Source organism: Mycteria americana, chromosome 9 (genome assembly GCF_035582795.1).
Source record: "Mycteria americana isolate JAX WOST 10 ecotype Jacksonville Zoo and Gardens chromosome 9, USCA_MyAme_1.0, whole genome shotgun sequence".
NCBI classification, from domain to species: Eukaryota; Metazoa; Chordata; class Aves; order Ciconiiformes; family Ciconiidae; genus Mycteria; species Mycteria americana.
In genome coordinates, this window is record NC_134373.1 from 20,791,766 (window position 1) to 20,808,275 (window position 16,510).

The window sequence follows — 16,510 nt, forward strand, 5'->3', positions numbered from 1 at the left end:
AACAAGAGAAAAAACAGGAGACGTGAGAAACTAATGCCTTACATTGTTAACTGTGCTCACTGGCAGTAATATTACCTAGAAAGCTTCAGTTCAATCTGTCATCCACAGAACTTCCTAACATACCAGCATGACTCTAAATACATGTCACTCCAAACACGGATAGTGCAATAGCTGATTGACCTTAGTATTGAGTCACATTTTAAATTTGACAGTCACAGTCTGAGATGAGTCACTATAATTTGAGTACTATTCTTCCATGATACACTCTAAAGAAAAAACAAAGAACAAACCATGTGACAAACAGATCAAAAATATTTATCTTCAAAACTTACTTATTCTTGGATTTAAATCACTGGGGTTTGCAGTATATTGAAAACATGCTTTCACGTCCATCCTGTAAAAAGTGCCAAGAAATTAATATTAACTTTAATAAGGCATGGTCCAACAGACTGAAAAGTTTTAATAGTCCATTGACTGATATTATCAGTCTTATAAGTGTGGTTTTCATGCTGGAACAGTAATTTGCTGCTTACTAAACTGAATTACAAAGCAAGAAAATGTGGTTAATAAGCAATTAGAAAAAATATTTTCTGGTATTTGCTCTTACATCCCTACTCGTGAGAAAACTGTTGAAGTTAAGATACTTGTTAAGTGGTAGAAGTCTTAAGTGGCAAAGTGACATTCATTTTCAGAAATGGGCATTATGAACAGAACATACTCCACCCCTTGTCTTTAGCACAGCAAGTCACAGCAAATTCAGGAAGTCAAAATGATTTCATGTAGGTACATTTGCTTAACCTGCATGACTGCCATATCCCTTCACTTTAACATCATCACTGACTGAACGAATTTTGACAACAGAAAACTCAATACACCAAGGCTTCCGACATAATTTTTTTAAAATTTACCATATTTCACTAGGGTCCTCAGGGTTCTTTTTCTTTAGATCAATTCTGTCAGGCTGTACTGTAATGCTTCTTCTAATGCTTATCACAGGCCGAGATCTTCATTTGGGGGAAAAATGGGGAATGAAAAGGAGGAGTAAAAAAAGAAGGAAAAGTTTCTGTTAAGATTAATTAATCCATTCATGTGAATCCCAGATGCCCTCCATGCCTGCACTGATTTGCAACAATCAAAACAAGACACCCCAAGAAACAGAGATTTTGGTTTTGATAATGGTTAGAAACAAAATAAAGCGACTTAAAGCTAAGCAAAGCAAGTCACAAGAAATGACTACAGTTGTATTAAATGCCTGACAGGGGAGCAGGGTACATTAATGTGATGTTATGGTTGTCATCTTATACACACATAAAAACCAGAAAATTCAAAGTCATGGTTCCCACCCGAATGATAATTCAGCCCTTATGAACAACTGTAGGTACTAAAGTTCATTCAGATTAATGTTCACAACAGCTTTAATGTGGAGCCTGGGTGGCTGTGGGAAACGATGTTTTCATTTCCTGACTCCTCTGCATGTAGGCTGTAACCATAATTCAGCCTGACAACTTTTCCTTTCTCTTCCTTTTTGGAAGGGACAAGAAAAGACAGTTCACACGAACAAATGAGTGAGCTGATCCCGCTCTCATCGAAGCATCTAAGGGTTGTTTAAAATGGCCAGTAAGCCACTTCCTCCTTTTCTAGCAAATTTCTTTTAACTGAACCACCCCTTTCACTGTTCGTCACCATAAAGGTTTTTGTTCTCATCTTTGTAAAAGTTTTTGTACTGCCCTTATCAGCAAATGATTAAAGCTCCTTTCGAGTAAGCAGAACACTTAATAATCTAACCAACTTCCATTCCACCTACTCTGTTCTTTTCCACAAGCAATAGGAGTTGCTTCTGTTGGGTGCTGTTCAGTGTATTTAAGAACATCCCAATTATGTACACAGATACTATACACCTAAGAGATGGGATCATCAAAAAATTGTAGGAAAGGTCATTCTGTCTGAAAAGTAGAGTTGTTTTCATCCCCAAAATTGAGATAACCAGTTTTGGAGTTTCTGCTCCTCCTCCTTTGGGACCTGACAGCAACCACCAAAGACCTGAACTTGATGCAGCATTCACAGCTCTGATGAGGAGACAGTCCTCTTCCTGCTCATTACCAGTGATTCAACTTAACAGTACATTAAACTGGAAAAAAAGCAGAGGTCTGTAAAAGACCGTGACCCCATCCCTAATTAAGGCATGTGCTACAGAAATCCAAAAGGATCCTATCTGCAGGGCTTCCTCACAGCTGTTCCATGGACCCCGCTGCGACCTCGGCAAGGCCGTATGCCTCACTGCTTTTGTGATCCTCAGCTACAGAAGAGGGGGTTTGGTCTGGTTTGTTCTATGTTCAGTAAAGCAGGATTAGATTTATGTAACAGCAGCAAACAAAAGCTCTAGCCAGTGTACCAGTTAACTTCTCCTTTCTTAAGGCCAAAGAATTACTTATCACCCCTTAATGCCATCAAAAGACACGGGCATCCAAGTAAGTTACCACAGGGCAAAGCTAGGGTACAGATACACTACACCCATCAGCACTCCCCAGTAACTGCCAACATTCACCTTCTTACCCTATAGTGGTAGTAAGGCAGCTTCTCACTGAGAAGAGGGGGATAAAGTAACAACCAATTTATGGATTCCACCCCCCCCCCCCCCGAATTTCCAACTTCTAGAAGGAAAAACATACTCCAGGCCAAACTGCTTTTTGTTACTTCTAAGGAGTTTTTTAAAAAAAAAAAAAAAACTAAAACCAAAACCTTGGTGTAATTAGTTACAGTTCTGTATATAATACCTGAACACAGATACAGAATCTGAAAGGGAACCGACAGCAATATCAGGGTAGGAATTTTTGTCCAGGTCCATGTTTCCAGCAATAGAGTAACCAAAGAAATTGGTGCCTATTTTTTCACCATCGAGAATCTAAAAAGCAAACCGATTGAGGGAATTCAGACATTTAAAAGCTGTAAAAGTGAAGTAAGTAACAAGTGAACATCACTGTCTTATGGCCAGGGAAAAAAAAAAGGGGAGAGAAGAGATACAAGGAAATAGGACCTCTGTGTTCAGGTAAATGACACTGAAGTGCCAAGATGATTTGCTTTTCTTCCAAGAAGTTACTTTGCAATAGCAGTGAGTACCAGGAATGACTGTTTTGCATAGAAATGTTAAATAATAATTACAGTATTTATGCAGTATAGGCACTTGAAACTGAAAAAGTATTCTAGAAAGTATTCTAACAGTATTTTAGGAAGTGTAATCAAGTTCCGTTCTCACCTTGCAGACTGAACACAGTGGTCTTCAAGAAAAAAAGAAAAAGGCATAAACATTTTTTATTAAAAAAGAAAGTGTAGTAGTAGTAGTGAAAGAGAAAATGAAGAAACTAATTATTTTCAAATCCCCAAATTTCTTTCAAAAACCCAAAACTTACACATCTACATCCCTTTTTCCTTCTCTACATATTAATGGTGCGAAAGTACTGCCCCGGAAAGAAAAATGTGTATTAAAATCAAGAATTCCTAATCCTTCTGGTCAGCAGTGCAATCTTTGAAGGGTCCTGTGACTTTTCTGCATACCCACCACCCCACTAACAGTAACAGAAAGGGAGAAGATGGATAGCCCTGTCATTCCTTTAATTTTGTGCAAGACTAATTATATATAGTAAAGGTTATTTCATTACCTGTGCTGGTTTTGTATTTATTCCATTCTTGGATCCATGATAAATGTATACTTTGCCAAAACCATCATATGGAGCCCCTACTGCAATATCTGTTGAAAATAAGTTGCAACATCTAAAATCATTCTTGCTCTTTCTGCAGCTTGCAATCACGGTAAGGGTAAGATTTTCCAACTCTGGCATTAGCAAAAAAGTCACATACATTTTTATTGTAATTGCTTTTCACTCACCTGGATATCCGTCCCGATTAATGTCCCCAACATTTTCAACTGCAAGACCAAACATGGAGTCAGCACTTCCATTTAAGCGAACAGGTTTTACTCCTTCCCATTTGCCTTGCCGGTTAATGTAGATGTACACAGCACCACCGATATCTCCACTTCTGTCAAAATACTGCGGGGCTCCAACAACAATGTCTTGCCATCTTAAAGAAAAAAAAGCAGTGCTTTTACAGAAGAACGGTGAAAAATAACTGATCAGACTGCAGTCTCAAGGGCAGCTAGCCAAAGAGCTGCTGAACAAAGACTGAAAAGTCCATTAAACTGGTTGAGCAACAACAGCTCCACTGGTACTACAAGCTGACTGTATTTCCTTTGTGACATACAAGGATCTTCTAGGGCCTGCTTTGGGTACAGAATCATAGAATCATTTAGGTTGGAAAAGACCCTTAAGGTCATCGAGTGCAACTGTTAACCTAGCACTGCCAAGTCCACCACTAAACCATGTCCCTAAGCACCACATCTACACATCTTTTAAATACCTCCAGGCATGGTGACTCAACCACTTCCCTACGAGATTTGTTTCTTCTTTGTTTACACTAATTGTTTAAATTTATATAAACTCTTTTCTATAATTAGAAATGTAGACGGTGTCCTGACTGAGATGGTCACCATTTCCTGCAGCAAAATATGGAAGATGGGATTTGGCGTTCCTTGCATTTCTGATGTGAAAAACCAAAGCAGAATTACAGCAGATTGCCATCCTTCATTATACAGGCAGCAGGAGCTAACCAAGGCCATACCCATCGCTGTTGAGATCCACAACAGCAACATCGTAGCCGAAGGAAGAGGCCAGCCCTTCTCCTTCAAACATGTGCTCGAGTGAAAGTGCTCTCTGATTCTTCTCTTTTTTCAGTAAAACAACTGCTCCGCTGTGGTTGGCTCTTGGGGCACCAGACACAAAAGTCATCTCATCTTGGGAGACAATTCCTTTACCAGAGTCCAAAGAGAAACCTTTAACAGAGAAGGAAAGAAAATATAAACAAACAAACTAACAGCTTGTATTGTTAATAGGAAAAATAAATTCCCCTACTATATTAAAGTGGTATATTGAATACAAGTTTTGTCTAAAGCAGAGTATGATATACTGGGAATTCTCCATTTCTCTTTGAACTGGTGAATGCACGTTTACAAGTCTACGTTCCTCCATACATTACATTTAAGTATTTCCCCCACAAAACATATTATTTCATTGCTCACTCAGATCTGCTTTTCACAGACACCAAATGCAAGATCGTTTTTAAACATACCAGCTTAGAACTGACTACACCTTACCACTTGAATATAGCTCGAGTATTTCGCCTCTGGCAAAATCATTCTAAAACCTCCTAAGTACAAGTCAATACCATTCTGTTGCAAACATGCAAAATGTACTGCACAAGCACAGTGTTGCACGTGAATGATGTATACGGTATTTGAGAATCACCTTACACAGTAATGGCGAAATTGACAATTTTGATTTAATGCAACCCTGAAGGACACGTTCAAATGAATTTAGTCTTACGTATGCTTTATAAAAGTCAATGCATTTTAGAAAACATGAAAACCTGAGTTAAAAGAATATACTGCATATACCAACATATCCAATAGGCCAAAGTAGAAAATTACGCACATTGCAAGGAAGAAAGATACTAGCCAGCAGATAGAAATCTCCCTTCTGAAACACTTCACCACCACTATGAAAATTCTCAATTACAGCAATTCACAATGAGACAGTTTCAGAAAAATTCAGGGAGTCCCATCTGGGGGAGGGATGAGAGGGTTTGGAGAAATGCATGACAAATCAGTGTTTCTCTGAAGCCACGTTATTTTGCAAGCTACTCTTCATCTGAATCCCTGTTTTACATGCTTTTACTTGCAATGTATTTGAGATGAGGGGGGATGGAGGGGAGAGGATCACATCAAAGGTCTGGAGATTACATCCGACCAGATGCTGCCACCACAAACCTAAGTAGCTATTCATCATTACATCCACCGATTTGTCCACCTGTATGCCGGGAGGCAATGTTTTGTATACAAACTGATCTGGATGAGTATCAGATACAGCTGTCAAAAACAGAAGACCTGTAAACACGAGTGAAAGATTGAAGAGAAAAAAAATAGCAGTTAGGCAAAGCAGCTATAACCACGTTTGTTTCCTGGCTAAACAGAGGGAACAGCAATGCCAGCGAACAGCAGGCTTGCCTGGAAGTGGTTTTGATTGTGACAAACCAAAGGCAGCACTTACATTTAGGAGATAAATGCATTTGTTATGAAACTGCAAGAAGTCAGTGTTACTCTGTTCACAGCAAAAGTGTGAACCTCCACAGCACTCCTCACCTTACCAATTCTTATTTCACCAGAAGAAGCTATCAGCTTGTCTTTCTAATGTAACCTCTTACGATGCCCCCCACCACCACCACCACCCAGCAATCGCTGCTGATATTTAATGGAAGTTTATGTTCTGTTTCTTCTAACAGATATGTAGCTTTAAGTTGGCTGTTTTCTTCCCTTGCTTTTACTTTTTATATTAGCAATGCCATTCCCATGTGTTCAGCTTTCCACCGCTCACACGGAGATTCCCGTTTCAAGTTACCAAAATTGTATTTGTTGCATATGCCAACAGCAGTGGATCAATACACCACAGAAACCTGCACTAGAGCACAAAGGTTCTTTGCACTTGAGGCCTTTCCAGAAATGCAGCGCAGCCTTTTCTCTGCACCAATGTACCTCACTGGTGTACAGTAACATCCACTGGCCTAAGGACATATTTCTGCTTTCGTGTGTGCACAAAGTACAAGAGACTCACCTCCTGCGACACACACACACGCTTAAAATATAAACACTACGCATATTTTAAAGGCCTGTAAAAAGGCCACTGGAGTTTTAAAAACTTGGAAGAATAAAAATACTGCACTCACCTACCAGGAGACAGAAACTGCAGTCTTAACAGTTACATCCAGAAACTCAAATTTTGATAAACCTTCTAACACCACATGGCAGAGACCTTGTGACTAAGGACTACAGATCCATGCACTGTACTTAACCATTAGAGCAATTATCGTTACTTCCTGAGAATCTGCAGGTCCTCATCACAGCTCTTACATCTCTCATTACTTTAGCAGCTCTTCTAGGTACCTCAGCAGAGTATCATCTTACACTTAAAACTGGCCCATAAACGTGGAAGGAGATGCGAATTACCCAAACTGGTTAACATGTTACAGGGTCGACAAATGAAGGATTTTCTGCTCCCATTTTGTATCGCTGCACCAGGCTGGGATCCCAAATGTTTAAGAAGCCTAAAGAGATTTACCAGATGTACTTCATCCTACCTAAGTAACTGTTAGCTGGAACAGGAACTAGATTCTTATCTTGGCGGCTCTCATCACCAACTTCGTAAGGCCCATCATCAAAGATACCCAGATCATAAAATGTCTGATTCTTTTGCTCTGCACGAACCACCCCTGAAGAAATGAAATGATAAAATAAAAGCAAATGAATGGTAAAGGAGAAAAATAACAGATAAATGGTTCCCAACTAACATTAATTACGATGAGTGAGATAGTGACTGCTGTTTAAATGGGACAAACACAGAATAGTGCATTGGGTGAAAGCATTTTCAAAAGGCAATGAATTTCTAAGTTCTATCTGTGTGCCAGAATCTTACGCTGCTCTCCAGAGAGGCCATGCAATGGATCTGGAAAACGTGGGGTATGAAGGAAATTCTCAACAAAAACATGGGACCAACTTGGTCAGGAACCGCCCTCATCCCACAGTTCTTAACCTCATAAAGCCTCTCTTAGAAGGCAGGTAAGCACACAGGAATACCAAAAAAAAAAAAATTTACTCTTCAGCTATGACAAACACTGGTGATATATTTAGAAAACATTATTTAAGGGGAAAAGAGCTATTGTTTGATAAAACGTGTGCTTCCCTTTTATCAACAGGCATATTTAACATTTTGGCAGGCACAAACATGTTTTTCCATGATACAAAAAGAGTACTCTTATGACTGATACACTGTCATAGCATTCTCTGCAATTAAAGTAAGCCAGTGTCTGAACTCAATATGCTGTTTCAGCTTGGTCAGATTTTGTTGACAGATACGTGGAAGATTAAGTTTTCACTAAAGTACACCTTGTGCCAGAGCTTAACTCAAAGATTTTGCATGGTTCATATAGCAGGCACAGGTGTACGAGGAGAAAAAATGTAATGGCTCAAGGATCAGATGTTCTCAAGAGGGAAGTATTTACAGCTGTTGGTGTGATGAAGTGCGAGGGAAAAATCACTTTAAGAAAAAGAGACAGAGCTGGCCATTTAAATGCTTCTCAATATAAAATAACAGAGAAAATCTATGGGATTTTTCCCTTAAGTTTTGGAGTATCTCCTAGACGATATAGAGTACTTGGCTCTTAGACAGACAGATTATCCATGGAATTTTACATGGATATCCATCGATTTAGCTATGAATACATGTAGTATTGCTCTGTTCAGTTATCTTCCTGCAATCCTCCAGTATTTATTTTGGCAAGTACTACTTTCCACAGACTTCACAAAGAATAAAGTAGAGAATACTGCAGAATAAACAAATATCTCAGTGCAGCCATCTAACATTTGCTCAAATACAGGAAAAAAGCTTGGTCAAATAACTTTAAAATAATTTAGTAATTTGTTCCAGTATGGAAGTCTCAAAGGAAGCACTCAATCCCACCATAAGGTTAAGACTAATAAGGGAAAAATTTGCTGTACCTATATGCAAAGTTCCATTATCCATTCATAAGTACTCCCTCAAAGATATTTGAAGGAACTTCAGTATATACTTTTGATACAGGAGCATAGCATTTTGTGAAAAGAGGGTAAAATCATTAGATCCCTATTATCCCCTCCCCCCTCTAAAAAAAAAAAAAATTAAAACTTAGGATGCAACCCTTGTGAGCAATCTCAGAGGAAATGGGAAGGGTAGGCAGGAAGGAAGCCAGGTCCTACCTTTCCAATTGTAAGTGCCTGGGGCACCAAACACAATATAATGATAGTCTCTAGTAAAAGTAGCAGCAACACCTTGCTGACAGGAACCAAACTTCTCATGGCCTCTTAAACGACCATCACAAAAACTCCATACTCCATTATCCATATCATCCTTAATAGTGAGATCCTGGCTCAGCACGTAGCACCTTCCAATGATATCCCGGGTTTCCTGCACTGTGTTTACATACTGCCTTTTCTCATAGCGATGTGCACATGTCTGCAAGATAGAAGAAATAGTAAGTGATGCTTTCTGTATGTTGGTATGCAAGTCATCAAAGAAGGCTGGTCTCCTTTAGCAATACTTCATGCTAGCAACGCTGTACGTCACCTTGTAGACACATCCGTGTTGCAATGCAGAGAGAGTCCACTGTTCTCTATGGGCAACGTATGGGACGAGTTGCGTATCAATGCATGCAAGTCAGAGCAACCAGTTTCATGGTCAAGGAAGGCCACGTGGTTAAATCCCTCTTCTCGGTGGGATTTAGGGTTTTTAGCCCTAAAGCCTTCCCTGATACCTAATCCCTCTCTTTCAAGAGGTGAGGAGAGAATCACCCTATCTCTCATAAAGAAAGAAGTGGCTGTGTTTCCCCACAGCTCTCAGAGGTAAACGACTTACACACTTGTGCAGGACATGAGAAGCTGGTTCACCTACCATCTACCTGAGACTATTCAGAACTCACCTCTTCCAGAAGACTGTCACAAAGCAGAGGCTGAAAGTTTTTTCATTGAAGGGGAGGGAAGTTGTTCCTACTTCCTATGTTGGATGTTCCACTTATGTGATAACTGTCATTGGGACAGAGCAGCAGCATTGAGGACAGCCTGTTCCTTAACCTTTAGACTGTTCACCTGGGAACACAATTCTAATCAAATATTTAACACAAAGGATGAATAGCCACTGGGTTAAGTGGTGTAACCACCAAACCATTGTAAAAAGAGGTGGAACAATCAAACCCCTTTGCCAGCAGTGTCTTTTGCAGAACCAGATGTAGTAGGTGTGTGAAGAGCACAAGCAAGCCAGGTTTCTCAGCTGACATAATACCTTTTCTATGGTTCCTGTCAAGGCTTAAATATTAAGCAAACACCCAGCTGCTCCACACTTAGAGCACTGCAGTGCTGCCCTGCTGCACAGTGACCTTCAGGCTGCCCGCAGCTGATCTAATAAGGGCATTTCCCACTTAGCACTTACAAAGAGTTCCTTCTCAGAAAACACAAGACAGCATTAGTTGATGATTAATTATTAAATGAGCAGGACTGTTTCCGTCTGCTCTTCCCCCCCTTTGGGTTCTGAGGCAGACTGAAACAAGCTATTACTGCCTCTATATCCGTAAGTAGCTCCAGAGTCACAGCCTGATGTTGCCTGCCTCCAGTTTTGGAAGCAGTGACATTAACCTGCAAGAATATAATTAGATGGGGAAGCTTCACTGCACACCCATTTTATGATGTAGCTGGTATCCTGCAGCACTACGAGAGGTTTATTTAACAGAGAAAGAGCTAAAAAAGTAACATTCTCTGCTAACTCCTGAAAGCTTTTTCTCTCTGTATTGTATAAAATAAAAGAGTATCTCTGTATTATATAAAATAAAGAATAGCTAGTACTCTTACTGCAGTGCAATGGCCACATTAATTCATAGGAGCAACTCAGCTAAAGTCCCTGATGAAAGTTAAAGTGAGGCTGATCATCTTGGAAAACAAGGCTGATGATAGCCTACTACTTTTACAACCTTATCACACTATTTTTCCCTGTTTCTGTAGCCAGTGGTATTTAAAAGAAAGAACATGTGTATCACAGAAAAATAAGGGGACACCCTGAAAATGAACTGTCCATCCTAGATTGTTACAAAAGTTGTAAAGAAAAGCTAACTCACAGTTGGAAAAATAATTTCAAGCTTTTACGATCTCAAGTGTCGTACTTTGCTAGGGAGACATGTAAGTCCTTACTTACAAGAAACCACAGGAGTAAACACAGGAAAGTTACCTTTCAGAAAGCTGCACAGAAACGCAGACCATTCAGAACATTTACCGTAGACCCAAAATGTTTTTATAAGTTAGTCCTTTAGACTTACCACCACATTTCCTCCTGGCCCCTGACTTTGGACAGTTACACCCATCCATTGGTCTTCTTTACTTTCCATCTTCGGGTCAGCTGCAGAGTATCATAATACAACTTCAAATATTAAGAGATAACTACTTCCCCCCCAAAAAAAAAGTGTCCCTGTCAGGACGGGCACTTCATACAGTACACGAGACAGTCTGCAGGTGGCAGTGTCTGTACATTTTATCACTGACAACATCCATTTTATTAAACACTTGTAGCATATTACTTCATGTCACATCAATACACGAGAGAATAAGAACATCCAGAGCTACCAAGATTTAAGCATCTCATGCTACCTTAGCAATTAAGATACAGCTTATTCTGATGCAAAAAAAAGTTATGTATAAATCCATAGAAGCAACTGTCCGATATGCTGCCTTTGGAAAGGACCACATCAAATAAGAAAAATCAGACAGCTGTTTCAATTCAAAACAAAAGCGCGAAAGAACTTACTGTCCTCATCAAATATGACACGTGTGCAGCGTGTATTTGGAGATGTGATGTCACAGCTGTACAACCCTCCTGTTCTGTTGGCTTGTTGGGATGGAAAGGCCTTTTCCCGAGGAGCTCCAACCAGCAATCTGCAAGGAAAGAGAAATATTTCAAGGGGTCTGCAAAGGTAATATTAGAAAAGAGGAAGGCAACAGAATCAGGAAGTGTTGTCACCATGTTGCTAGAGGTTTCACATGCAAACATTTGAAGACAGATGAAAAGCTACATCACAGCACTGTTCCTTAAAAAAAGAAGGGGGTGGGGGGCTGTAAAGCAGTAATAGTTCTGCAGTTATCAGACCCGCAACCCAGTAAGTTTATTGTTATTACTGCTATTATTGTTGCAAAGTTCACTGAGACTAGTTGATAAAAAAAAAAAAAAAAAAGTAGGTGTCTGGCAGTTTTGCAAAAAACGTCCTTCTATCAGGGAGTCCAGTGGGGTATTTTTTACCTTACTAGAAATTGTTGATAAGGGTGGGAAAAGTATCATTACTAAAATGACCGCAAACCCTCAAAATAGTGAATGCAAGTGCTTTCAGGCGGCCTCGTTTACGGCAGTCCCGTGCCACTGTTTGGCTGAATTTACAGGCACCTTAGTATCTCCGACCTGCGAAGCAAAGCAAGATCCCTCCTGGCCCAAGCAAGTGTTCACTGAACTACTCCAGGCTCCGTGCAAATATGCACTCCCCCTCTCCACTCCTGTGGCCAGATACTTTTGAAGCTGAAAATGTTTTTCTCCCATAAATCTCCCATCAAGAACTGGCCACTCCCACAAAGGACTTACTTCTATAAAAAGGCCACTCTAACGAGCCCTCCTTTGACACTGTTCTGGTATCCAAATGTGAATGAAGGTTCTTATTTTAAAAACTGAATAAAGCAAATTTTCTTCCTGTATCAACTGTCCCCCACAAGTATTATCACAAAATCACCAGTAGACATGTTTACTTGCAAAATAAGGGGTTTCAGCCAAAAAAATTCTTACATTGTCTAGTTTTCTTTGAAGTGTCACACACACAAAGCACAGCCACCTCTCAAGCTGCTAACTGAAACTAGTAACAACCAGTATGCAATCGTTTGTGGAAGAAACAAGAATCATCAGGCTCAGCTGAAAAACCGAGACCAAGAGAACAGTGTGTTGATAGGTGCAACACAGCCGGTACGATGGATGGATGCTGAACCAGACTCCATGTGCTTCCTCACCCTGGTACAAAACATCTGAAAGAAGAGATCCCTGACATTACAGTGTCAAGGAGGGCAAAGCTGGGACTATAGTTGGATCCACAAAGCTCAAAGAGGAACTCAGACCATCTTTAAGGCTTCAGCTATAGAGTTTTGCTCTTGAGAGAAAAGCTTTTACTGCATGCTTTATAGTGGCAGTGGGACAAAGCACACTGCTGTCCCTCAGAATGCTTTTCTTAATAAAAACAAGACTCACTTTTATTCATCTCTAACAGTTAAGACTGCATCAGTTAAGATCAATACATAATTTTAGTTATTAAGAAAACATTTATTCGATGTCACTAAAGTAATGAGACAAAATGAAATTGATGTATTATAAGAAAACACACTTTTTTTAAAAACAGAAAATTACATCTGTATAGCGAAACAGCCAAGTTTTCACCACTTTCATAGAAAGAAATTCTCCCGCAATCCATAATTTGCCCTCATGAAGGTAACCCCCTGAATGGTGAAACCTTCAGGTAAAATACTTGCTTTTGACTGACACACATATAAAATCAGGACACACAGTGGGTGGGGTTTGGTTTAAAGTGTTTCCTTCTTTTCCCCCTAGATATGTCTGGCATCTTTTTCAAAGATTTTTTCAGAAACGTAGCAGTCATCACAAGAGCTCATAATCTAAACAACCACGCTTTTACAAAGGCCATTAATAACTTCATTTTCTAATTTTGGCAACAGTGCATTTAACGCTAATCTCTCAGAGTAATTCTTTTGCAAAGCATCTGTTTCTGAGCTATTCCTAACATGGGAATAGATACATTTTCTCCTCGGTTCTCTTATCCCCCAGGGAAAGACAGATGAGATTTTTTTTTTTTTTTTTTACATTAACAGCCATAACTTTAAGAAAGTAGAGACACAGATTTCCTAAATTACAGAAATTTTTATTATTTCTACTTTTTCATTCAAAGCTTGGGGGGGTAAAAATGGTGTATGGAATCTCACACAGAAATTTGATCAGAAACCTTTTGTTTCAACATTGTGAACACAACTAAAAGCCTCTGGAATTGAAATACTTAATTTGGTTTAATTCACCCATCTGCATACTACTGACAGCACTGGTGCTAGATCAAGAAAATTACAACCCTGTTCTTTTCTATAGCTAGACTATATCCTCTCCCTAGCTAAATGATACCTTTTTACAACATACCATGATGTGACCATAATCTTGATTGCAATTCAGCCGGAGGGAAGACCTACTGAGGCATCAGGGAATAAACAGCGTAGCCAACAGAAGATAAAGTGGAAAGATGTGCCACCTGACATAAAATGCCCCAAACATTCAATGGCATCTCAAACAGACACCCGTTAAGATCAGTAGATGAAAAATGCAACTGTTCAGCCTTCTTAAAAAAAAGCATCAGTCCAACATGATCTCAAAGGAAACAGGCGACCTTAGATTTTTCCCAGCACCCATACCCCCTTGTCCAAATCTTGCATAATTTATTTTCCCCTAATTTTGCCCAAGTTATTTTCCACTGTAAACAAAGTATTTCAAAGCAGACTTATTTAAAACCCTCCAGACTTCAAAGACCTTTTGTCAGGAATCCTGTCCCTAGTCTTCAAGGCTCATCAAACATAAAAATCTTGAATCCTGTTAGGTATATCACTGCAAGTCCTTATTCACAACACAGTTCAACAGCAGCACACACTATAACAGCAGCACACACTATGAACAGGCACTTGCAAAGGATTAGATCAGTTCAGGTAGATACTATGGTAAATACTGAAATGTATTTTCAAGTAGCAGCCAAAGATGTATTAAAAAGTGGTGTAACTCCTTTGTGCTTCTTCACTATTTATCTTCCCCAAAGACCACAGCAGAGAAAACTAAACCTATGCTTCCAGGTTCTGCAAGACAGATTACTAAAGATGATGAGGATTATAAACGTTATGAGGATTATCAACATTATTAGGAATGTAAGTACGAAAGTCACGTGCATCTAATCTTTGGCTGAATAAATCAAGCAAAACATAAAAATCCCTTGTCAAGCACATTGTGACTTGTGATCAACAGAGCTGCTCTTCACCTTGCCTACTGCTCAAGAGGTATGTTGGAAAAATCAGAATTCTATTACAGAAACCAGATTACTTCATTTAAAAATAAAAGCGTGCATGAAACTAAGGAAATATGACATGGCCCATGCACCAGTGTGAATTTCAGCATGACTGCAGCAGTTCAAATGAATCAGCTTGTACACTGAGCTGTGCTACGTGCTCAGCAGAGTCCTTCCAGACTGCAGACACATTCCAGTCATTACTGTATGGTTACTTATTCAGCTGTGTTTTAATAAAAGAATTTTAATCAAGTTTGAGCTCATTATGCTGAAAACGGGTTAGGTTTTTCTGCAGCTATGTATGTTCCATTTTAGCTTTCCCAGTGGCAAGCAAAACCTCTTTCTGCAAAAGGAAAGAGGTAAGGGAGGGTGAGGAGGTGCTCTCCTAGCTATCGCTCTCTCCTTACACTGGCACATGAAACACTGAGATTAAAACCAAAGAACTTCCTCTGCAAACGAAGACTGACAAAAATAAGTTCTTAATTTCTCTCCCCCCATGATCACAGTAGGATTCATTTTATTCACTAGGACTTCTCCCGGAAGGTATACGAAGGCTACAGTCACTACTTTCAATTCAGGTCTGAATGCCCAAAGTCAGGCTCCAGAATCCATATTTAGATACCAAAATAACGTCCCAACTGTCAAGACTGCAGAGTCAAAGATGAAAACCCCAGAGACTCCAACACGTGGACATTTTACAGATTTTCTATCCCATGGCAAGTTTGACATTACTATGCAGAGAACAGAAGCTCAGCCATACAATACACTGAACATAAACATGTCTAGAGCATCAGTTCCTTTTGGAGCCTTAGCTTTTTATGATTTACGATGACTTAGTATCAAATGCTTACCATATGAGCTAAAAGTCAGACACAAAAAAACCTACTATTCCTCATGTAAATTACAGAATCAGATGCTTCGTACTACTTGAATCCTGATTTTCCCCATTCATCTTGCTTAAATATATACTATAAACTTATTAGGCTTTCCCTGAGCCAATCACACTGCACAGGTGTTAAATGAACTCCTATTAATAGTTCGTTACATAACATTTCTATAGATTAAAAGAAGTGTCTATCAAGTGACAATGTTGGAAAAAAAATCAGAATTCTCTCATACCCTGGCACAAAGCTACAATGCTCTTTAGCTCCAGTTATACCCCATAATTAAAACATGTGCCTTCCAATTTCAAACTAAAACTTTAATTTCAGACCAAATAAATCAGTCCTGTTGCTCTATTGGTTAGAATTAGATTAATTATTGCTTTCTCTTAATTACTTCTTGGAGATATGTGATAATGACTGAAGTCCCACTGCCAATTATGAGCATCTGCTGGCTTCCAGGGCCAGATTTACTCTCTTACAACCCCAGACTCATGGCCAAACTTGAGATAATCCTATAGGATTAGAGCTCCAGGATTGGCATGTAATGCCAGTTTAACTAATTGACCTCACTGAGACGCAATTTTGGCTCAGGTGGATGGTGCCTGCATTGCGCAGACGCCGGTGACCCCAGCTGTACCTGCACGTGCGAGGTGCAGCCACAATGTGCAACAAGGATGGGCACGAGCCCCCCTCACAAGAGAGGGACCAGCGCAGCACCACGTCCCCCTGCGTAACCCTAGGGCACAGCTACCTCACTGCAATATTACATTACACCTGAACAAAACAGCTGAGGCAAGAAAAACTCCATTTCA

At 39.7% G+C, this 16,510-nt stretch overlaps 1 protein-coding gene across 3 annotated transcripts in view; it reads right to left on the reverse strand.

Moving 5' to 3' along the window:
- The window catches only part of ITGA6 (integrin subunit alpha 6), a 46,811-nt gene that overhangs the window by 13,870 nt on the left and 16,431 nt on the right, over positions 1–16,510 (reverse strand). For all 3 annotated transcript variants that reach the window (XM_075511652.1, XM_075511650.1, XM_075511651.1), the window contains exons 2-11: positions 11,484–11,611; positions 10,999–11,078; positions 8,897–9,152; positions 7,243–7,374; positions 4,675–4,885; positions 3,884–4,077; positions 3,657–3,745; positions 2,775–2,902; positions 909–1,004; positions 333–394 (exon numbers count right to left, since the gene is read on the reverse strand). In XM_075511652.1, coding sequence (XP_075367767.1) covers positions 333–394; positions 909–1,004; positions 2,775–2,902; positions 3,657–3,745; positions 3,884–4,077; positions 4,675–4,885; positions 7,243–7,374; positions 8,897–9,152; positions 10,999–11,078; positions 11,484–11,611 — 1,376 coding nt within the window. The remainder of the gene's footprint in view (positions 1–332; positions 395–908; positions 1,005–2,774; positions 2,903–3,656; positions 3,746–3,883; positions 4,078–4,674; positions 4,886–7,242; positions 7,375–8,896; positions 9,153–10,998; positions 11,079–11,483; positions 11,612–16,510) is intronic.